The sequence below is a fragment of the Myotis brandtii genome, unplaced genomic scaffold (genome assembly GCF_000412655.1).
Source record: "Myotis brandtii unplaced genomic scaffold, ASM41265v1 scaffold523, whole genome shotgun sequence".
Lineage (NCBI taxonomy): Eukaryota > Metazoa > Chordata > Mammalia > Chiroptera > Vespertilionidae > Myotis > Myotis brandtii.
The window spans coordinates 1,172,071-1,195,686 of record NW_005369902.1 but is presented as its reverse complement, the minus strand read 5'-3'; the positions used below and the strand labels follow the sequence as shown (position 1 = coordinate 1,195,686).

The window sequence follows — 23,616 nt, the reverse complement described above, 5'->3', positions numbered from 1 at the left end:
ATTAAAAGTAACGCATTACTTTTTATGTATAATGCCCCCAAAAATGCAACAATCCCAAACACAATCAGCTTTTGGTCTGCTTGTCCCTGTTTCTGATCTAGACTGGATTAACTGGATTCCAGATTAATTTTCTGTATCATTTTCAACCCATCAACCACTCCCATACTGAAACATCTGTGATGGCTACCTGTTTCCTGCCACAGCAAATCCAAAACCCTTTCTCTATCACTCGAAGAGTCTCCTCAATCTAGCCCACCCTAATCTCTCATTTTTCTTCCCAGTATTCAGACTGATCTCCTTCACTCTCATTAGAAGTTACATCATTAATATCAAGGGCTTATTATGATCAATAAAGCCCAGCATTTCAAAATTGGTAAGAACCTAACAATTTCCTCTTTACCCTTTTTCTACTGAAATGTAAAAAAAATTAAAGACTTACTCTAAATTAGCCGAGGACTGACTAAAGTACACATTGGTGCGCTTTTGTGAAACAGATAAAGTAAGGTCTTTCATTGGATCTCTGCCTAATTTCTTGCAAGAATTCAAGGTTTCCAATGCTTTTGAAATAGTAGAAGAACACTTAGTAAAACTGAGAGCTTCTACCGCTGCCTTTAATTCTCCAGAGCTTTGAGAAGTCCATCCATCACTGTTTTCAAGACTAAACTCATCACAAAGTCCACTTTTAACCTTTCCATTTGTCCAACTGAAGTCATGTTTACCAAGTTCCTTTTGTTCCCTCACATCAGTTAAAAGGGCATCTAAGAAGGACATGTTATCCATGAACTCAGCGAGAGAATTTAAACAGTGAGAAACGAGGGCAGAACATTTTTTTTCTGCTGGTGTTTTAGGAAGATGAGGATTAGATTCAAGGTTTAAATCTAAACATTTGTTTAGTTTCTTTGTCTCTGAATTGCTTTCTTTGGCTTTGCTTTCTTCTGAACTTGAGGAAGAAGATTCAGGGTGAAGGCAAAGAAATTCATCAGAGAAGTCCAAGTTCGTGTCAAATAAGTCACTATCATCTAGAATTACCATTTTTTTCTTATGTTTCTTTTTTTGCGACTTTTTCAATGGCTTCTCTCCAGAATGTTTCCTGGCAAGACATTTCATATTTTTTGTTGCTGCACTGGTGTCCACACTTACTGATGAACCACAAAGCTTTTCTGTTTCTGGAATTATATCAACAGGTAATGGTAGGATGAACTCAAGATTGCTATATAAGAAATCTACATTCCGCATTTGGAATTCTGTAAGAATCTGGATGAGCTTATGCCATTCTTCTTTTGTTCTGATTTTGTGCTGAAAAACAATTTTGAGTAAAGAAATGTTATAACAATACACATTTAAACATTTTTCTACCCATATGAATATGTCATCTGTCTTCTATCTTCAAAGAAGTCATTACCCCTCATAATGTATTAACCTACACAGTCCCTTAATTCATCAAAATAGTATTACCAATCTAAAAAATTAATTTAGACTATTAATTTCAAGAATTAAATTCTTTAATATTCAGTATATACCCCAATTCAATAATTAGCTCATTTGTTTAAAAAATACTTCTCTAGCCCAACTGGTGTGGCTCAGTGGTTGACCGTTGACCTATGAACCAAGGTCGACGGTTCGATTCCCGGCAGGGCACATCCCCAGGTTGCAGGAGGCAGCCAATCAATGATTGTCTCTCATCATTATTGTTTCTCTCTCTCTCTCTCCCTTTCCCTTCCTCTTTAAAATCAATAAAAATCTTTTTTAAAAAAATTCTCTAAAATTTTTAATCTGAACTATCTGTAAGTTCTCTTCTCAATACTATAATAAGCATTTAGAGCAATGCATATGCATCATTTGTCAGAGTTTGAATGTGTTAAAATCTGAAGCCTATAAAAAGTATGAGCAAATTTAAGTTAATCTCTAGATTCAAAAGATAGGAGTGTTGAAAAGATGAAAGAAACATAAATTTAGCATTCAAATTTAACATTCCAAACTAGACATTGAAAATACCTTTAAAAATGAAAATAAATCTTCAGAAGGGGATAAAATGTTCTTAAGGCCAAACAAGGTCTCAACACAGCCAGTGTCACATTTGGGAAGGTCTGTAGGACTCCTTTTAGCATTTTTAGGGTTATTTTTGGAATTACGGCCATCTTCAGAGCGAATAAGTTGTACATTTCTGCCGTTTCCTCCTTCAAAGTGAATAAAAGAAAGTCTTACCTATCCATATTTTAAACAAATTATATCAAACAATTATTTAAAATCTAAGATCCTTTGGCATCTCTTGATCCTATACACTCCATTTTGTTCTTCTCCACACATTTATTTAATTCACAAAGAGTGCAATGCAGCCCGGCTGGCGTGCCTCAGTAGTTGAGCATCAACCTATGAACCAGGAGGTCATGGTTTGATTCCCAGTCAGGGCACATGCCCGGGTTGCAGGCTCGATCCCCTGTGTAGGCATGCAGGAGGTAGCCGATCAATGATTCTCCCTCATCATTGATATTTCTATCTCTCTCTCCCTCTCCTTTCCTCTCTGAAATCAATAAAAAAAAAAAATATTTTTAAAAGTACAATACAAACATTACTTTTATCATACATAGGTTAAGTGAGATGGTGGTGATGGGCTTACAAAACAATCCAACAGGGAAAAAGTGCGAAGACTAGTAACAGACAAGTCACAGAAGAATACAAATATCTAATAAACTCATAAAACCATGTGCAACTGCCCTAAGTGACTATGGAAGTGCAAATTAAGATGTTCATTTTTTCACCTTTAAATTGGCAAATTAAAATGACTGATACTCGCCCAGCCAGTGTGGCTTAGTGGTTGAGTGTCAACCTATGAACCAGGAGGTCACGGTTTGATTCCTGTTCAGGGCACATACCCAGGTTGTGGGCTCGTTCCCCAGTGTGGGGAGCGCAGGAGGCAGCTAATCAATGATTCTCTCTCATCATTGATGTTTCTATCTCTCTCTTTCCTTTCCTTCCTCTCTGAAATCAATAAAACTATGCTAAAAAATAAATTAAAAATAAATAAATAAAATGACTGATAACCTAGTTCAGTTAAAGATACACATAAAAGAGCCATCATATATTCATTGTGGAACATAAACTCATATATAAATGTAAAATGTATAGCCTTTGGCCCAGAAACCACACTTCTAGAATTCTCTTCAACAGAAGTACTCACAGACATGCTCAAGGATATGTGTATAAAGATATCCACTGCATACTTTAACAACACACTGAAGATAACTTAAATGTCTCTAAATAGGTAATGGTTAATTAAATTATGTTATATCCAATCAATTATGGAATAGCATGCAGCTGTGAAAAATGGGGTAGAACTCTACTGACAAATTGCTGAGTGAAAAGCAAACTGTTTAACAATATATATAGTATTGGTTAATTTTGCTAAATAAGTAGGTAGCAATATTTGTGCATAAAGGTCTAACAGTGGCTACCTTTAAGAAGTTCTTTTATTTTTTATTTTACATAAAAGTTTGAATTTCCAATGAGTGTGTATTTTTATAGAAATGAAATACATATAAGATCTTCCAGAAAAGAAAAAATGCCATACTTAATTCATGTCTTCTAAAGTCTTGGTATAGCATTTTATATCCAGTAGTATGCTGACAGGTTATTTTCCACGTCTTATTTTTCATATTTACTTCCAAGTAAATTATGTTGAATTAAATGTTTGTCTACTTTAAATATATATATATATATTAAAATTTTGAACAAATCAAAGAAAAAATACTGACGGGATTAGTATTTCAGTACGTCACCCTGATTTCATTTAAATATTTGTGTATTTTCCTGAGCAGAATCTATAACTACATAACTGTGACTATGGAGCATGGAAACCACGAACTATGAACTTCTTCAGGAAAGGAACATGTCTTATTCATGGAAACACAGGATCTAGCATGGAGAACATGTATCTGTGACTTGAATTAGGTAATGAAGACTAAAGATCAATAATAAAATAAAGCATTTCTGAAATGATAAAGTTCTTAGGCAAAATAGAATTACAGACTAGCGAAGAAGCTAAAAGGGACCTTACAACATGGCCACATAAAAATAATTTATATATGTGGAAAAAATCACCAATATTTTTTAAAAAGTAATAAAAATAAATTGTTAAATAATATAATTCTATTTGTTTATTAAAAAACATACGTTTATAAATGTAGAAGTAACAATCTGTTCTAGGTTAGTTTAATTTTATTTACCCACATTTAATGTTCATAAAACTTTTCATCAACAAAGTTGACATATGTATGTATTTTTAAGATTAATGTGATACCTGGATCTCTAAATTTTTATAATCTTTCAAATATTTTGGTATAGAATATATTTTAACATAGGGTCCCATTGCAGAGTTTTCTTTTTATAACAGATCAACTTACGACAAAGAGATAATGGCCTTTCTTCTAAAAATCCACCTCCACTTCTAATCCAAAATTGTAAGTAAAGGATACTTTTCCTAATATCACAAGTATTTGCAGTTAACAATGTTACAAAGTCTTTTATGTCAGTTCTAAAATTCTCAGTTAAGCAGATTGTCTGTAGGTAGCTGGCAACATTTAGCTGAGAGAAAAAGGAAATAAATATGGTCAATTGCAGAGTTAATAGAAATACATGAATACATGTCTTTTAAAAAGTAAGACAAATTTTGCTGAAATTCACATATTAAGCATTTATTGAGAATAAAATGAGCTGGACTCAAGGTTCAGTTAGATTCCCAGTCAAGGGCATGTACCTGGGTTACGGATTTGCCCCCCACCCCAGTTGGGGCATGTGCGGGAGGCAAACAATCAAAAATAGTGTGTCTCTGCCCTAGCTGGTTTGGCTGGGTGGATAGAGTGTCAGCCTACAAACTGAAGGGTCCTGAGTTCGATTCCAGTCAAGGGCATGTACCTCAGTTGCAAGCTCAATGTGGGAAGCAACCAATCGATGTGTCTCTCTCACATCAATGTTTCTCTCTCTCCTCCCTCCATTCCTTCCACTCTATTTCTGAAAAGCAATGGAAAAAATATCCTCGGGTGAGGATTAACAAATAAATAAATAAAATTTTAAAAATAAATAAAACCATGAGATACCAATATATAATTATTACTATGGATAAAATAAAATAATTGGGTAATTCTGGTGATTATGCAAAATACAACTGAACCCTCATACATTGCTGGTGGGATGAAAATCATTGGAAAACTTCAGAAAACAATTTATCAGGCTCTTATAATGTTAATTCAACCAATGATTCCACCTTTAAGTACTTAAGTAAAAAAAAAAAAGGAAATATATGTCCAGAATAAGGTAATTATTCATAGCAGCTTTATTTATAATAGTTTAGCTGTAAACAACCCAAATGTCTATCAATAGGTGAATATGATAACACATTCATATATGAGAAGTATATCTATAAAATGGGATACTGCTCATTCACAAAAAGGAAAGAACTACTGCCACAGGTAATATGAATGAATCTGAAAAAGCATTATGTTATGTAAAAGAAACTAAATAAAAAATACATATTATAAGATTCTATTTATATAAAATTCTACAGGCAAAATTATAGTGACAGAAAAACACAATGGGGCGCAAGGGAACTTTCTGATAAAATATATTTTTTTTAAAGTTATAAAAGGACACATAATGTTTCCTATTATTTGAAATTTCAGAATCAAAAACACTAATATTAAAAAGTTAAACATATTAGAATATTGTGTCTACTTTTGGTGAGGAGGGGAGTGCTGACTTTTTAAAAAAGGGCTTATGGGAACTTTTTGGATGGAATGGAAATGTTCTATATTTTTATATGGGCAATGGTCACATGAAGGTTTATTACATATGTTAATATTTATCAAATTATACACTTAAGGGCATTTAACTGCATGTTAATTTAACCTCAATAAAGCACTGTTACTATAAAAAAAAAAAACTTAATGAACACTGGAGTCTAGTAAAAATTTGAATATTTGGCCCAGCCAGCATGGCTCATTGGTTGAGCATCAACCTATGAACCAGGAGGTCACAGTTTGATTCCTGGTCAGGGCACATGCCCAGGTTGTGGGCTCAATCCCCAGTAGGGGGTGTGCAGGAAGCAGCTGACCAATGATTCTCTCATCATTGATGTTTCTATCTCTCCCTTTCCTTTCCTCTCTCTGAAATCAATAAAATAAAAAAACACTAAAAATTTTTAACATATCCTTAGTAATTACATTTTAAAATTATAACTATCATAATAAATCAACTTTTATATAATTATGATATATGATCACCAAAATTAAAAACTTACCAACGAAGGCATATTGAAATTAATTTCTTCAAAACAGCCATCAAACATTAAACTAAATGAAGGATCTATAGTAAAAAAAATTTTTTTTAAACATGGAGACCAATTAATTTCTTTTTCCAGTTATACTTTTTCTATGTAAATATTCTGTATTTCATCAGTAATAGAAATCAAGTATCATGTAAACTATATGATAAAAATTGAATTTCTACCTTGGCCTAAAGTAGCTATGATTTTTAATTAAACTGCCATTTGACTTGTGATTACTATGATTTTTATTTATATTTTTAGATTACAATCACTAACTGTCAAATGGGCCATTAATTTGTAAGTGGAGTCTAACATAAACACATTTTCCTATAGAAATCCATAGCAGAGATATTATACTGAATATTTGCAATGAAAAATATTAGAGAACAATATTATAATACTTATAATAAAAAAAGAAATTATGTAGGTTTTAAAAATAAACCTTGGGATAGAGCGTCGGCCTGCGGACTGAAGGGTCCCAGGTTCGATTCCGGTCAAGGGCATGTACCTTGGTTGCGGGCGCATCCCCAGTTGGGGGTGTGCAGGAGGCAACTGATCAATGTTTCTCTCTCATCGATGTTTCTAACTCTCTATCCCTCTCCCTTCCTCTCTGTAAAAAATCAATAAAAATATTAAAAAAAAAATAAACCTTGAATGCTAATTATTAAGAAGGTGTAGCAATTCTGTTAAGCTGATGATAGTTTACTTTAGCTAAACTATGCAATAATCAATCCATATGGAAGTGTTATCAGGGGTTAAAGAATGGCTAAATTCAATATTAAGGAACTGCAAAAGGTTGGGTCCCATAAAATATTTTGACCAACAAATGAGGTATGGTGATCTAATCATATGTGTGAGGAAGAGGCAAAGAGAAGAATCTGTTATTTCCCCTACCAAAACCTCTTCACTGGCTAGTCCATAAATCTTTCTATCAGTATTCCAGGCTATTGCCAAATTCCTAAATATCTAACACCCAACAAAGTGATTCAAAGTAGTTCCTATTTTTAAAGTCGTTGCTTTTTGCAAGGTAGTAAATTAATTTTATAACTGCTCAAGGCTGCCAATCAACTGCTAATTTGAATAATTCTTCATTTAAAAAATTATCTAGTAGCCTCCTCATTTTAGAAAAAAGGAGTTAATTTACTAGTAGACTTTAAAAGGAACTTTTGAAATTAAAATTAGAAGCTTGTGTAAAATATTTTAACCAGAAGTAATTAATTATAAAATCACTGTTACCTACCACTTGTAGTAAGGATTACAGGTCTTTTAGTTGTTGCCATGAATGTTTTGATTGCATTCAAAAACCCAGCATCTTCTTCAAAAATGACATCAACCTAAGAATCATTTATTAATATTAATGTACTGAAAACAACATACTTACTGAATAGCTGTTATGTATACATAGTAGATATATGTCTGTTAGAAACAAAATTTATGAATTTATGAACAGTGTGCATTCAGCCCATGCTAAAATCTTACATTAAAAGAGTAAGAAGCCGAAACCGGTTTGGCTCAGTGGATAGAGCGTCGGCCTGCGTACTGAAAGGTCCCAGGTTCGATTCCGGTCAAGGGCATGTACCTGGGTTGCGGGCACATCCCCAGTAGGAAATGTGCAGGAGGCAGCTGATCGATGTTTCTCTCTCATCGATGTTTCTAACTCTCTATCTCTCTCCCTTCCTCTCTGTAAAATATCAATAAAATATATTTAAAAAAAAAAAAAAAGAGTAAGAATATTATCAAACATTAAAACCAAAGAAATGCAGTCACCTGTAACTGGTTAAGTATAACTCAGAATAATTTCTAAATTCATTGAAAAAAATTAATAACCGTGGATTGCATTAATTATCTTCATGAAAAATTCTTCTATAGTTGACAATTCCACTAGCTTTAATTTCAAATAGATTCAAGTAAGTATTCCGGACTTTCTTGGCTATTTTACAATAATTTACAGTAACACAGTAAGTAATCCTTAGAATAAGTTTTTATCATGAGAGATCACCAATGTATATCTCTGCAACCTTACCTCCTCAAAAAGAATGAGAGATGTTGCATTTTTCCTGTTGGGTTCCTCGGCTCCATATTCTTTGACATTTGAATTAGTTGTATTTGTAGATTTAGTATGAATAGTTTGTTTCTGTTCAAAAAAATTTTTGATTCCTGCATAAATAAAATATTAATATTTTACATAAAATCAACTTTTAAAGAACACTGGATATTTCTATAGAATAAGTTCAAACTGAAATCACCTATTAAAACTGAAATAAAATATCAAAACTCCTATATGAAGGACTTTCAGCATAGCTTAAGTTTAATAGATAGCAATAGGAACTCATGAAATATGATCATTATTTATTTATTTGAGGCCCGATGCACAAAATTTGTGCAAGAGTAGGCCTCCCTTCCCCCGGCTGCTGGCACCGGCTTCCCTCTGGCACCCGGGACTCAGGCTTCCCTCACAGCCCTGGTTCGTCCGGAAGGACGTCTGGTCTAATTAGCATATTACACTTTTATTATTATAGATTTTAAAAGAGAAAGAGAGAGAGAGAGAGCCATCAATTTGTTGTTCCACTTATGTATGTATTCATTGGATGATTCTTATATGTGCCCTGACCAAGTATCAAACTCACAACCTTGGCTTATTGGGACGACAGTCTAACCAACTGAACTACCCAGCCAGGGCTGATCCTATCTTTATGTACCAGGGTCATTAGGATTAAAAAATGTCTATTTAATTACATACCTTTATTATTTTCTGGAAGTTCTCCTATTTCTTCATTATTTTTTGGCTTGGAAGACACTTTAAAATAATTTGCCAGTGTTTTAGGTGGAAGTGCTCGCTTTGGTCCACTACTTTGTGGTGATGATGGAGGAAGTCTCCTTGGTGATGTAACAACTTTCTTAGGAGAACTTAATTTTTCTGCCAAAACCAAATTACACTTAAAGATAAGTATTCTAAAAATTAAACAGCAAAATTGAATTATCCACAGTCTATATTTCTACTCTTACCAGTTACAAAGATACAGAAATTTTCTTTCATTCTTACATTCCAATACTCAATAGTCAAATATTACTATATTATTACTTATTCTATCAGAAGAGAAGGTAAAACAGGTCATTTGGAAAAGACACTCTTTTCCAAAGAAACATATATTCTTGAAGCAAATAATGTTCATAATCCCTCCATTCACTTTCACTATACCTATGTGCGTTCAGAAAAGGCTGCAAGAAAAGTGGTAACAGTACATGCTGAGCACATTACAGAACTTTGTTGTCCAACTTCAGCTTAACCTAACAGTAAATTGGTACTTCAAAAACAGAATACTTTTTTTAGAGATTGGATTCAAGTTAAAAAAAAAATAAATGGTTAATCCCTCCTCCACTAGAAGCCAATGGCTCGGCCTTTACTCCAGGACATGTCCTTTTCTTCCCTCTAAATACCCTGATTCAGTCCCTACATGTCCAAATTATTATCCTATGGCCTTGGTGCAGAATATTCTTCAAGCACCATCATATGGGCACAATTCCATGACTGTATCCTACTCTTTTTTTGAACCCCCTATCTCCACAGATCTTATCATCTATCTTGAATTTTACAGGTGTTCAAAAAACTTATAGAAAATTTTGAGTTTGAAAAATTATAGCCATCACTATCATTTAATAAAATTAGGGCACTTTAACACCACAAAAAGGAAATGCATAATCTTATAATAAAAAACATTTCTTTATATTGAGTACTTTTCTATTTATTTTTTAAAAACCTCATTAGTTTATTTTTCTACTTTTATCATAGACCAAGGATTGCTTGATCATGGACTGGCATCGGTCCATAGATTGGTTTTAGAAAATACATGCTGATTTTTATTTTATTTATTATTATTTTGAAGCCTTATTTAAGGATATTCCCCCCCCCCCCTTGATTTTTAGAGAGAGTGGAAGGGAGGGGAAGAGACAGAGAGAGAGAAACATCTATGTGAGAGAGACACATCAATTGGTTGCCTCCTACATGCGCCCCAACCAGGGCTGGGGATCAAGCCTGCAACCAAGGTATGAGGTATGCGCTCTTGACTGGGAATTGAATACGTGACCCTTCAGTCTGCAGGCCAACACTCCAACCACTGAGCCAAAATGGCTAGGGCCCAATTTTTATTTTAAGGTACTCAGAAATACTTGGTTAAATGTTATCAATATATTCTCTTTATTTTTTTTTTAAATAATTGGTTTTATTTTTTTATTAATCCTCATCCAAGGATATTTTTTCCTTTGATTTTTAAGAGAGAATGGAAGAGAGGGAGAGAGAATGGGAGAGAAAGAGAAAACAGAGAAACACTGATGTGAGAGAGACAAATCGATTGGTTGCCCCCCGACACACACCCCAACTGGGACCGAAGATCAAACCTGCAACTCAGGTACATGCCCTTGACTGGGAATCGAACCTAAAACCCTTTGGTACACAAGTGGATGCTCCAACCACTGAACAACACCGGCCAGGGCTTTTTATAATTGATTTTAAAAAGAGAGGAAGGGAGAGAAGAAGAAAAGAAACATCAATGTGAGAGAGAAACATTGAGCGGTTGTATCCCGTACACACCCTGACTTGGGACCAAACCCTCAACTTGGGTATGTGCCTAGACCAGGAATCAAATCCATGACCTTTCAGTGTATGGGACAATGCTCCAACCAACTAAGCCATACCAGCCAGGGCTATCAATACATTCTTTTTTTTTTTTTTTTTTTTTTTGAAGGGAAAGGGAGAGAGATAGAAACATCAACGATGAGAATCATTGATTGGCTGCCTCCTGTACACCCCACACTGGAGATCAAGCCTGCAACCGGGGCATGTGCCCTTGACCAGAATCGAACCCGGGACCCTTCAGTCTTCAGGCCAACACTCTATCCACTGAGCCAAACAGGTTAGGGATCAATATATTCTTTATAAAGGAATTTCCACCAAAAGAATCGGTTCTTTGGAGAAATAGCTCATTTTAGGTCTGGGACATCTTAACAAGCCATAGAGCAAAGAAAATATCTAACATTACTGGGGCTATGTCAAAAGGACACAAGCTAATTAAAAATGTTTCCTCCTAGTCAAAGATGAGACAATATGAGCACAAAAAGAAAAATAGATAGGGTTCTGCTTCTAGCCAAGAAACAGACTTAACTTACCCACACATCTGAAATAAGAACAAAAACTGAACATAATATATGATACACTTTTCAAGACTTTGGATTAAATGTAAATGGCTTAAATGCTCCAATTAAAAGACATAGGGTAGCTGAATGGATGAGAAAACAAGACCCATATATATGCTGTTTATAAGAGACCCATCTCAGAAGGAAAGATACACAGAGACTAAAAGGGCTGGAAAAAGATATTTCATGAAAATTAAAATGGAAAAAAAAGCTGGGGTAGCAATACTTATATTTGACAAAATAGACTTTAAAGCAAAGGCTATATTAAGAGAAAAAGGACAATATATAATGATAAAGGGAGCAATCCAAAAAGAGGATATAAACCTTGTAAACATGTATGTACCCAGAATAAGAGCACTTAAATATATAAAGCAAATCTTGATGGACAAAAAGGGAGAAATTGACAGTAATGCAGTAACACTAGGGTATTTTAACACCCCACTGACATCAATGGATGGATCTTCCAGACAGCAAATCAACAAGGAAACAGTGGCTTTACAAGACACATCAGTTCAGATGGATTTAATGTTATATTCAGAGCACTTTGCCCCAAAGCAGCAGAAAATACATTGTTTCAAGTGTATATGGAATGTTTTCTAGGATAGACCACATGTTAGAGCACAAGTCTCAACAAATTGAATAAGAATAAAATCATATCAAGCATCTTCTCTTATCATAATGGTATGAAACTAGAAACAATCACAAGAAAAAAACTGAAAAACACACAAAGACATGGATTCTAAATAACATGCTACTAAACAATGAAATCAAGGAAGAAATAAAAGGATACCTTAAAATAAATGAAAATGAGAACACAACCTAAAATCTATACAACACAGCAAAAGCAGTCCTAAGAGGTAAATTCATAGCACTATAGGCCTATCTTGAAAAATAAGAAAAATCTCAAATTAACAATCTAACTTTACATTTAAAAGAACTTGAAAAAGAACAACTAACAAAGCCCAATTAGAAGAAAGGAAAAAATAAAGATGAGAGCAGAAATAAATAAAATAGAGTCTAAAAACCAATACAAAAGATCAATGAAACCAAGAGCTGGTTCTTTGAAAATATAAACAAATTTAACAAATCTTTAACCAGACTCATAGGAAAAAAAAGAGAACCCAAATAAATAAAATCTGAAATGAAATAAGAGAAGTAACAATCAGCCAGGGCAGAATGAAGCATTTCTCATACCTTTCCTGTACAAACTGTATTTCAAAGTATCCAAATAGCCCTGGCCAGTTTGACTCAGTGAATAGAATGTCGGCCCCTGGACTGAAGGGTCCCAGGTTTGATTTCATTGAAGGCTCGATCCCCAGTCCTCGTGGGGATGCTTGCAGGGAGGTAACCAATTTATGTTTCCCTCCGTCTCTCCCCCTCCCTTCCACTCTCTCTAAAAATCAATGGAAAAATATCTTCGGGTGAGGATTAACAACAACAAAAAAAAGGTTATGACAAAAAAATAATAATAATTTACTTACTTGGTGACTTGCCTATGTTGTAGCTATTGAAAAAACAAGGTTTTTGTGCATTTACACCTTGCTTGTCTACTTGATGGGACTGAGTAGCTTCCTTCAGTTGAGACAGAATTTGTCTACCACTGCGCTGAGATGAGGCATTCACTTCAAATATCTAAAGGAAGAATACATGAAAAAAGGCAAAATGGTTTATGTTTTCTTTTAATTCATTAACATTGTTCTACTGTAGCTATGACTGACCTTAAACCCAAGCTCCTGAGCACAAGCATATACTGCAGCAGTTTTCCCCACTCCTGTTGGCCCTGTTATGAGAACAGTATTGCAAAGACGATTCTCTTCTTCATCTGAACTGCCTTTAAAGTCAATGCTATCCGACAGATCTGAAAAATGATTCAAATGCATATAAAATGATAATTGCTTAGGCGGCAATTATACCTCACCAAACCCAATGATCAAATCCCACAAACTTAAAAAAAAAAAAAAAAAATTAAAAAAATTTTTTAAAAAATCCCACGAACTTCCTGCCAGTAAATGCTGGAAATTTAATGTGTAAAAACTAGAACACCAAATATAGAATATGAGTAAGAAATTTTATAAAATTTTTTAGATAATCTAATACTAAAAATTTTCAGTGAAATGGGGAAAATGACTCAAAATACCTTCTTGTTTCTCATCTCTTTTTCCCTTCAAATTCTGTCTTTCTTCTAATTCAGCTCTTCTTTTCCAATCTTTCAACCAACTGCCATAATAAAATGTATGTTAATAAAAATAATTCACAGAATATAGGTAGACTATATATGAAAGGACATTCATTGCAACATTGTTTATATTAGCTTCTAAAAGGAAAAACCTGAAAGTATATCAGTAGGGGAAAAGATATACTTTTGCACCCATACAAGAAACAATACACAGCAACTAAATAGAATTTAGGTAGATTGTGTGATAACAAGAAAGATGTCTAATATATAATGCTAAGTATAAAGATTAAGTTTTAGTCTAGAGCAGCGGTTCTCAACCTGTGGGTCGCGACCCCTTTGTGGGTCGAACGACCCTTTCACGGGGGTCGCCTAAGACCATCGGAAAACACATATATAATTACATATTATTTTGTGATTAATCACTATGCTTTAATTATGTTCAATTTGTAACAATGAAATTGGGGGTCACCACAACATGAGGAACTGTATTAAAGGGTCGAGGCATTAGGAAGGTTGAGAACCACTGGTCTAGAGCTAGACTACCTGAGCTTAAATTCTAGCTCTATCACTTTCTAACTGTGTGAACTTAGATAAATACTCAACCTCTCTAGGCCTCATTCCTCATCTATGACATAAGGACAACTATAATTTATATCCTCAGACTATTTTTCTAAGGATTAAATGAGCTAAGAACAATGCAAGTACTTAGAACACCGCCAAGTTCAAGATGTTCACCCTTATTATGGGCTACAATTCCTTATATGAAATCCTTTGGGCCGAGTGGGTTTTAGAATTCAGAGTTTTTCAGATATTAGAAAGGCAATGCGGTATATACCACACCTATATATAAAACACTAATATGCAAATAGACCAAATGGGGGAACAACCGAACAATCAGGAGGCGCGCGCAGAACATGGCAGGCGTCGGCAGCAGGCGGCAGACCATGGAACATGGTGGGTGTCGGCCACGGCGGGATGGTGGAGCATGTGAGTGGGGGCTCCAGACCAAGATGGAGTGCCGCTCACTGTCATTGGGGCGAGCCTCTGGTGATTACTGAAAATTCTTTGCTCCCCAGTGCCGCGGTTCTGCCCAGTGTTCACACCTGCTGCTGGTGCCCGCCCCACTTGTACCCGCTGCTGGCGCTTGGCGCCGGCCCTGATCACTCGGCACCATCAGCGAGTGCAAGCGGTGGCTGCTGGCCCTGATCATCCCTCAGGGCTTCTCCACCTCCCCCTGCTCCTGAGGGGCGGGCGATAGGGGCTGGCAGCTGCCTCTCGCACCTGCTGCTGGCGCTGGCCCCAATCGCTCTGTGCCATCAGTGGGTGCGAGTGGGGCCGGCACCATCAGCATGCGGAAGCAGCAGGAGCAGGGCTGCCGGCAGAGGGGGGACTGGGGGCCATGGCGGGAGGACCCGGCGGGGGCCCAGAGGATGGGCCGAGACCCACCCCTGGGCCCACCACAGCCTCACAGCCCACAGTTCCTTTCAAGGTGCACAAATTCGTGCACTGGGCCCCTTTTATTACATAATACCTCTGAAGAGGTATGTGACAGTACACCCATAATCACTTAATATTTTCATTTTTAAAAATGTATAAACTCCTACAAGTGAGATCAATAAAGACTACAATAAACTTTATATAATAGAGTTAATATACTTTCAGTCTTCAGAACATTTTGAATGTTAGAATTGTAGACAAAAGATAATGGGCATGAATTAATAGTAATATGAAAGAAGGAACTAATATATGCATAAAATTTTTTCTGGAAGGTTTTACAAGAAACCTTTAATAGTAATTTACCACTAGGGACAATAGAGGGATATTTACTTAATATTCTTTTGTTTGTTCATTCTTTATAATTATAATAATTTACAATTATAGATTTTAGAATAAATAAAAATTTTAAAACTATATTCATTAACTATATCTCAATTTTACCAACCTATGTAACTTTTTTATAGCAAGTTCATTGCCTATGAGTTCACTGGAGTTCTGAGGTTGATACTTTTCTGTCCAAAGCATGTCTTCAGTTCCAGAATCTAAAGCAAAAAATATACATTAAAGTATTGTTCCTTGACATAAACATATATTCTTAGACATTTATATTAGTTTATGTAACAATAACTACTATTTGTATAAATATTTATATTTACAAAATGCCAACAAGGCAATTTCAAAACTTAATATTACATTTAAAATTCTTCACATCAAATTCCCCTTTAAAACCACCATAAAGTCTCATGACAGTAAAGTTTAAAAGTATACATTTAAATTTTTAATAATCCTAGAAACATAAAAAATAATTTTTACCATAAAAAATATCTAAAGAACAAAGACAGCATAATTTTAGTGGAGCCTTTTTTGACCACTGAAAAGAAACATTAAAATGCCCAACTAAATCATCCAGTTTAAATGGAAAGATATGTTACACTTGCTGTTGAGAAAAACTGAATGTTGTAAAGATGTCAATTTACTCCAAACTAATCTATAAACTAATGCAAAATCAAACCTCAATGGGATTTATGAGAGTAAGGGAAACTATAGTTCATAGTAGAGATGTATGAAAATTGCTTTTAAAAATGATAGACAGTCGAAACCGGTTTGGCTCAGTGGATAAAGCGTCGGCCTGCGGACTGAAGGGTCCCGGGTTTGATTCCGGTCAAGGGCATGTACCTGGGTTGCGGGCACATCCCCAGTGGGGGATGTGCAGGAGGCAGCTGATCGATGTTTCTCTCTCATCGATGTTTCTGACTCTCTATCTCTCTCCCTTCCTCTCTGTAAAAAATCAATAAAATATATTTTTTAAAAAAAATGATAGACTTGCTATACAAATATCAAAACATACTCTAAAGCAGGGATGAGGAACCTTTTTTCTGCCAAGGGCCATTTGGATATTTATAATATCATTTGCGGGCCATACAAAATTATCAATTTAAAAATTAGCCTGCTCTATTTGGTCAAACATTTCATTAACTCACCCCTAACGCCTTGGCACGGCCAGACCAAATGATCTCATGGGCTTTATACAGCCCACGGGCTGGACATTCCCCACCCCTGCTCTAAAGCAACATAAATAGATGAATTAATTTAATAAGGTACTTAGGAAAAGTTAGATACCCTGAATGGGAACATGTAAGAAATATGAGAAATACATGTAAAATAATATGTATAACATGATCCCTATTTTTTAAAATATATTTTTACTGATTTTAGAGAGAAAGGGAGAGGGAAAGATAGAAACATCAATGATGAGAGAGAATCATTGATCAGCTGCCTCCTGCATGCCCCCACTGGGGATCGAGCCCACAACCCAGACATGTGCCCCTGACAGGGAATTGAAACTGGGGACCCTTCAGTCTGCAGGCTTATGCTCTATCCACTGAGCCAAACCGGCTAGGGCTGATCCCTATTTTTTATAAAAGCATATATATTTACAGAAGCGAAAAACAATCAAAGATCAAAAAGCAATGTTAATAAGATTATCTATAAGACTCTCATCAGTGAGGCTTCCACTTCTTATTTATACATATATATTGTTTGAATTTGCAATGAGCACATATTGAGAGAGGGGAAGTGACAGGTTTAAAAAAAAGATAAGAACTAATTTACCAGGAACAGAAGATATTTCTGATGTAGATGCTTTGTCATCATCTATTATCAGAACATCAGAATCTTCTACTGCTTCACTTTCCACTTCACATGTACTCACAGCAGTTTGTGTCTTCCTGCGTGTTTTAGAATACAGACTTTTGGAAGAATCTAGCTTTATCCCAGTGTAGTTGTGTGTTTTTTCCAGTTCTTTTGGTTTTCCATTTATATTTTCTGGATTTTCTGAATACTCATTTGGTTTCCTTCTTTTTGATTTATGATTTTTGGTTTCCACTCGTTTCCTTTTGGTTTCCTTTAGATTGACATCAGGCTCTAGTTGTGGATTTTCTATTTGGGGAATAATAGAAATGCATATGCTTACTAATCAAAAAAATTTTAATACCCAATAATCTTAGTATTACTTCAAAATATCCAATTGTCTTACTATAAAACGAAAGGTAAGAATCAAATATGGCATGCTGAAAGCAAGCTGAATATCTTATTTAGACTGCCTTTATACAAGCAAATAAGTTCAAATTATCTCATTTAAGGCTTTCCTTAAGTGAATTATTAATAGCTATCTTGGGCTGGCATCTCTGGAAGCTAGCAGGGGCTAACACTCCATTGCACAAGATGCTTTACTTCAGTTGAATAAATTCTCCCTGCCAACCATAAGCAATGTTCTCTTCATGATGACCACTTCCAAGGGTCAATGGCTAACTCTTAGTGCTTTTTTTCTTTTTCTTAAAAAATGTTTTCATTGATTCTAGAGAGAGAGGGAGAGACAGAAACATCGATGATGAGAGAGGAACATCTATTTAGCTATCTCCTGCATGCCCCTCACTGGGATCTAACCTGCTACATGGGCATGTGCCCCTGACCGGGAATTGAACCTATGACCTCTAGGTGCATGGGACAATGCTCAACCAACTGAGCCACACCAGCCATATCTCTTAGTGCTTTCAAAAGTGAAATATTAACATAAATGGTAATAATTATCACTAACCTTGTTTACAATGACATTCAGAGAGTACTTGGTGCTCAGCTTTTTTTTTTAGAAGCAATGGAAAATATTTCCTCAAAGAAAACTCAGGATTTAACCATGTAATTTCCTCCAGCAAAAGATTTCTTACTTCTTCAGTAAAATCTTTTCTTCTCCCCATAAACTGAAATAAAGAATAAAATACTCAATAACTGACCCATATTGTCTATTAACATTAAGCACAACACTACCAATTACTTTGTCAATAATCTTATCTAATAATAGACAAACATGGCAATTGACCATACCTTCGCTACACTTCCCATTGGCTAATCAGCATGATATGGAAATTAATGGCCAACAAAGATGGCGGCTAATTTGCATACTGCAGGCAGATCCCACTGCGCCGCCCCACCTGGGGCTGGCAGCAGCGCAATCCCCAGATGCTGGCCACCCCAGGCGGGCAGCAGCATGATCCTGAGCCGCCACCCGCCCCACGACAGGGAGAGGCTGGCAGCACACCCCCCATGGGGGTAGGGGCGCAGGCAGCTCCTCAGAACGGACACTGGAGCTGCGAGCCCCAGGTGCACAGCCAGGAGACCCGAACCTGCCTACTCAAGCATCAGGCTTATGCTTATTGGAACTAGGCACCAATACATTAGAGAAGTTATTTTAAAACAAACAACAAAGAAGAAAATAGGTGTTGACCCCAGAACTATGTCCCCACAGGGAGTGGGTGACAGTAAAGAGGAGCGCAGGCTGACATGCTGTGGGCGGCGAGGACAAACATGGAGCTGAGGGAAGCAGCCGGAGCAAAGGCCCCGGCTGTCTGACTCCATTTACCTGAAATGCCGGGAGCAGGAAGCGCACGGGCACAGGAAGTGACCAGTGCTTTCCAGGGGGGTTTGAGGGACTGGGGCCTAAGGGAGAAATGATTTTAGAGGAAGTGCAGCAGCTTGCGGGTGCAGGAGGCCTGGCTCCCAGGTCCAAAATCAGAAAAACAGCTCAGAAGGGAAACCTGAAGAAAGCCCTGGAAGTACCCAAAGGAAAAAAGGCCTGGGCATCTCCACGGAAGAGCGAAAGGGCATGGGACACAGTAAGACGGGAGGCTCTGGAAGAGAAAAGGGGCATCAGGAAAGCGGTGAGCACAGGGGAGGGCGGGAGACTCTGCTGTAAGGCGGGCCCGGCGCGGGGGTTGGGGGTGGGTCTGAGGAAGTGGAGGCCCAGGGCCAGGACCAGGACGGCCCTCAGGAAGAAACACGCCCCCCCCACCCCTCCCAACATCGGACAGAGACCAGGAGTGACCGGCAAGTTCGGGACGAAAAGTGAAGGAGGACAGCAGGGCATCTGGCAGCAGCTGTGCATGCGGTTTCGGGAAGGAAACAGAGCCACGCCGGGGTCCCGTTTCCCGAGGGCGCTTAGACTCAGACAACACAAGCAAGCACCCCAGGCTTTAAGGCCTCACTGGGTTCTTGAGCTATTCTTTAAAAAAAATATTTTAACACATTTCAATTTCAAGAAGTAAAAACAAAACCAAGAAAGAAAAACTGCGCTTTTGGAGCCTGAACATCCACAGGGACCTCAGCGCGATCCCGAGCTGCCGCCCGCCCCAGCGAGGGATCCAGGCCTGCCATGTGCTGGGAGGGCAGCAGCACGATCTGAGCAGCAGCCCGACCCAGCGCGGGATCCGGGCCTGCCATCTGCGACCGGGGAAGACGGGGCAGACACCGCGGGATTGGGCGTGCCATCTGCCACCAGGGAAGCGGGCCTAAGCCAGCAGGTGGTTATCTCCCAAGGGGTCCCAGACTGTGAGAGGGCACAGGTTGGGCTGAGGGACCCCCTCCCCCCGCCAGTGCACAAATTTTTGTGCACGGGGCTTCTAGTCCTATATAATAAAAGGCTAATAGGCAAATCGATGAAACGGTGGAACTACCAGTCACTATGATGTGCACTGACCACCAGGGGGCATACGCTTAACGCAGGAGTTGCCCCCTGGTGGTCAGTGTGCTCCCCCAGCCAGAAGCCAGGCTTATGGCTGGCAAGTGCAGTGACAGCAGCACTAAGCCGTCATTCAGACAGCCGCCCGAGGGCTCCCAGACTGGGAGAGGGTGCAGGCCAGGCTGAGGAACCCCTCCCCACCCACCCCAGGCATGAATTTCATGCACTGGACTTCTAGTAAGTCAATATTAGCTTTCATCACTAAATGTAATCTTGATGGAAATGTTATTAAAAACAATCTTGATGGCAAAAAGCTGCATTTGCTTAGTTTTTTAAGGACTTAAAACAATTGTTCTGTTTCAACTAGTAATTGTACTTCACATATTTACTAGATTAAAATGCTGACTTATAAAGTATCTAAATGTACTATATAATGTAACCTTTTGAAATTGGCTAGCATTAATTCTTAAAATGTTTTTATAGCTCTAGTATTTAAAAGAGATATTACTTTAGCTGAGATTTATTTTTTAGGCTACAATAGTAGATATCCAAATTTTTTTTTCTCTAAAAGATGTGAAGGAAACACTCTATAATGAATGAGCTTTCTAATACTTACCACAACAGTAGAATTATTACTTTTCAAATTTGAATTCAATGTTGAAAATTCACCAAGAGCAATAACACATTTAGAAAGATTTACTTTAGTATTCCATTGTTTAAGTTTAATTAAGCGAGAACAAGTGGGTGGTTTCAAATGCCACAAAGAGCACCCTAAAGAAAAACAGAAAAATTGTTTTAATTACCTTCATTCACATATTATCCATTTATCAAATGCCAAGTATATAAACATAAAAAGACTTAACTACATAGTTAACACAAAAGTATCAAAACTAAGATGAGTACAAAAGGGAACAAAATCTTCACCTCCAACAAATACAATTAATAAAAATTACCTAGTCTTCCCTTCCAATTGTTAAAAATAAGCAAATATCTACAAATTTTCTTCTATTTTTAAATCAACCTTGCTACTCACAATAAAAATGTCAGTGTCAGTTAACATTCTGGTTTAAAGTTTAAACTCTAAAGTCAGACCTAGATTCAAACCCAGACTCTGCCTCTTACTAGCTAGGTGACTGTCGGCAAGATCCTAAACCTTAGTTTCTTCATGTGTAAAGTGGGGGCAACAATTATAATACTTAACTTTCTAAAGTTGTTATAGGAATTAAACTAGATATTCATATGAAGTGTTTGGCAAATGCCAAGCAACAGTTAAGTGTTCGCTAACTCTTATGGTTCTAGGGAGAGAAGTGCTCTCTGTGTTTGCCTTATCTGCTCATCTCCAATGTTTTATAGTAGCATGCTTCTAGGAGAATGGGTTTGTCAAAATCGGGGGGGGGGGGGGGGGGGAGCATAACTAATTTCTATATTGAATATACTTTCAGAAAATACTATGTAAACCCTGGCCAGGTAGTTCAGTAGGTTAGAGCGTCATCCTAATATGCCAAGATTGCAGGTTAAATCCCTGGTCAGGGCACATACAAGAATTAACTAAGGAATACATAAATAAGTGGAACAACAAATCGATATTTCTCCCTTCCTCTCCTCTCTCTAAAAATCAATCAATAAAAATTTAAATTAAAAAAATACTATATAAAATTGAACTAGTAAAAAATAACAGAAAAGGCTTCATCAACTGAATGACCAGTGGCAGTTGGAAAAAAGGAAAAGTAGAATATTATTACAAAGACAGGCTGGGAAGTTCTCCATACAAATGAGAAGCCGAATGAAACTCAAAAAGTATCTAGGTCAGGCCCTGACTGGTGTTGCCCAGTGATTAGAGCATTGGCCCTCAGGCCAAAGGGTCACAGGTTCGATTCCAGTCAAGGGCACATATGGGGGTTCATTCACCAGCCCTGGTCAGCTAATTGATGTATCACTCTCATCGATGTTTCCTCTATCTCTCTCTCTCTCTTTTTCTCCCTCCCTCCCTCCATTCCATTTTCTCTAGAAATCAATGGAAAGAAAGTGTCCTTGGATGAGGATTAACAACAATAACAAAATACCAAGGTCAAAAGCATAAAAGGAAAAGAAAGAAAACAGAACACAGTGTACACTTCGTGATAGAAGGAGTGCACTAAACCAAACCACAGAGCCAGCTGAGGGAATATAACTGGTTTTGTGCTGACAAAAATAACTCTAGGTAGAAACAATAACAACATAAAGATATAAGGTTTTGTACATTACCAGCAATTAAAAAATATATAAGTAAAGTAAGACTGTAATTGTTACAGCATTAGAATCCAAATAGAATTAGGTTACGGTCATACTAAAACCACCTTATAAGAAAGAGGCTTGTGCAAACAGTTCATTCTTGTGCACAGTGCATGTGAGAAGAGGGTGAACTAGGGCAATGAAGCACTGCTACTTGTTACCCATTCCAGAAAATATTCCCCAAAATAGGTAGGTACTAAACAGCAGAAGCTGTTCTGGAAAGGAGGCAAACAAATTTCCCTGAACATTAGCTTGAACTCCTGTGAGAAATTCTTAAAGATGACCTGTTCACACACAGGCTATAATTTCAGAAGGGAATGGCCTTCCTTTTAGAACACAGTGCCTCTCTGGAGAACAATATGCACTTAAAGTCCCACACACATTGCCTGCTGTCCCCCAGCATAAGGGGTAAAGGCTGAGGATGACTTTGGCTTTCTTGCCCCTGGTCATCCTTGGTAAAGTGAGTCTAAGGCTCAGGAAGAGATTTTAAATTTCCACTAAAATCATTCTAAGAATTACACTTAAACCTTTGCCTCATCTTAAACCACCTTACATAGTTTCATAATACTTCTAACAGTTTCAAAGTAAATATCCCATAATAATAAACAAGCTCACCATCATCTTTTTGTTGTACATGAACTACTCTCTGGAAACTGGTACTCACTGCATTGTACACATCTAATGCAGCAGATTTCTTTGCAATTTGTCGTTTCAACAAATCTGGCAGACCACTCATTAAAAAGTCACGCTTTGCTTTAAGTCGCACATCACAATCCTGAGATCTTTCGGAGGTATCTTGACTTTTAAGAAAATGATATGAAAAGGAAAGCTAAGGTTATAAAAACTTTAAACATATAAACTGTCCTATATAATAAAGAGCTAATATGCTAATTAGACTAGACGGCAGGACGACCTTCTGGAGCAACCTTCCAGAATGACCAGTGGGCAGGGGGCGGGGCTGCGAGGGCCGAGGCAGCCAGGGCTGCGAAGGCCTACTCTTGCACAAATTTTGTGCATCGGGCCTCTAGTCTTTAAAATAAATACCTTTAATTTAATTTGAATAGATTTAGTCAGCTAAGATGTTAGCTGGTCAAATTCTTTTTTGCTTATCATAAAAACAAAAGTCTATCAGTGTTAAGTTAAATAAATAAA

General features: G+C 37.0%; 1 protein-coding gene and 1 long non-coding RNA gene across 2 annotated transcripts in view; one reads left to right on the top strand and one right to left on the bottom strand.

The window, feature by feature from the left end:
- The window catches only part of ATAD5 (ATPase family, AAA domain containing 5), a 61,044-nt gene that overhangs the window by 775 nt on the left and 36,653 nt on the right, over window positions 1–23,616 (bottom strand). Inside the window, exons 7-21 of the mRNA XM_014548866.1 lie at window positions 23,080–23,264; window positions 20,810–20,964; window positions 18,280–18,439; window positions 17,295–17,621; window positions 15,628–15,724; window positions 13,647–13,726; window positions 13,228–13,367; window positions 12,991–13,141; window positions 9,060–9,236; window positions 8,343–8,476; window positions 7,560–7,653; window positions 6,293–6,357; window positions 4,401–4,581; window positions 1,996–2,177; window positions 440–1,296 (exon numbers count right to left, since the gene is read on the bottom strand). Coding sequence (XP_014404352.1) covers window positions 440–1,296; window positions 1,996–2,177; window positions 4,401–4,581; window positions 6,293–6,357; window positions 7,560–7,653; window positions 8,343–8,476; window positions 9,060–9,236; window positions 12,991–13,141; window positions 13,228–13,367; window positions 13,647–13,726; window positions 15,628–15,724; window positions 17,295–17,621; window positions 18,280–18,439; window positions 20,810–20,964; window positions 23,080–23,264 — 2,985 coding nt within the window. The remainder of the gene's footprint in view (window positions 1–439; window positions 1,297–1,995; window positions 2,178–4,400; window positions 4,582–6,292; window positions 6,358–7,559; window positions 7,654–8,342; window positions 8,477–9,059; window positions 9,237–12,990; window positions 13,142–13,227; window positions 13,368–13,646; window positions 13,727–15,627; window positions 15,725–17,294; window positions 17,622–18,279; window positions 18,440–20,809; window positions 20,965–23,079; window positions 23,265–23,616) is intronic.
- Window positions 298–4,458, top strand: LOC106728040. The gene is made up of 3 exons (XR_001364288.1): window positions 298–373; window positions 3,816–3,948; window positions 4,391–4,458. It is a non-coding gene; the product is annotated as an uncharacterized LOC106728040 (long non-coding RNA).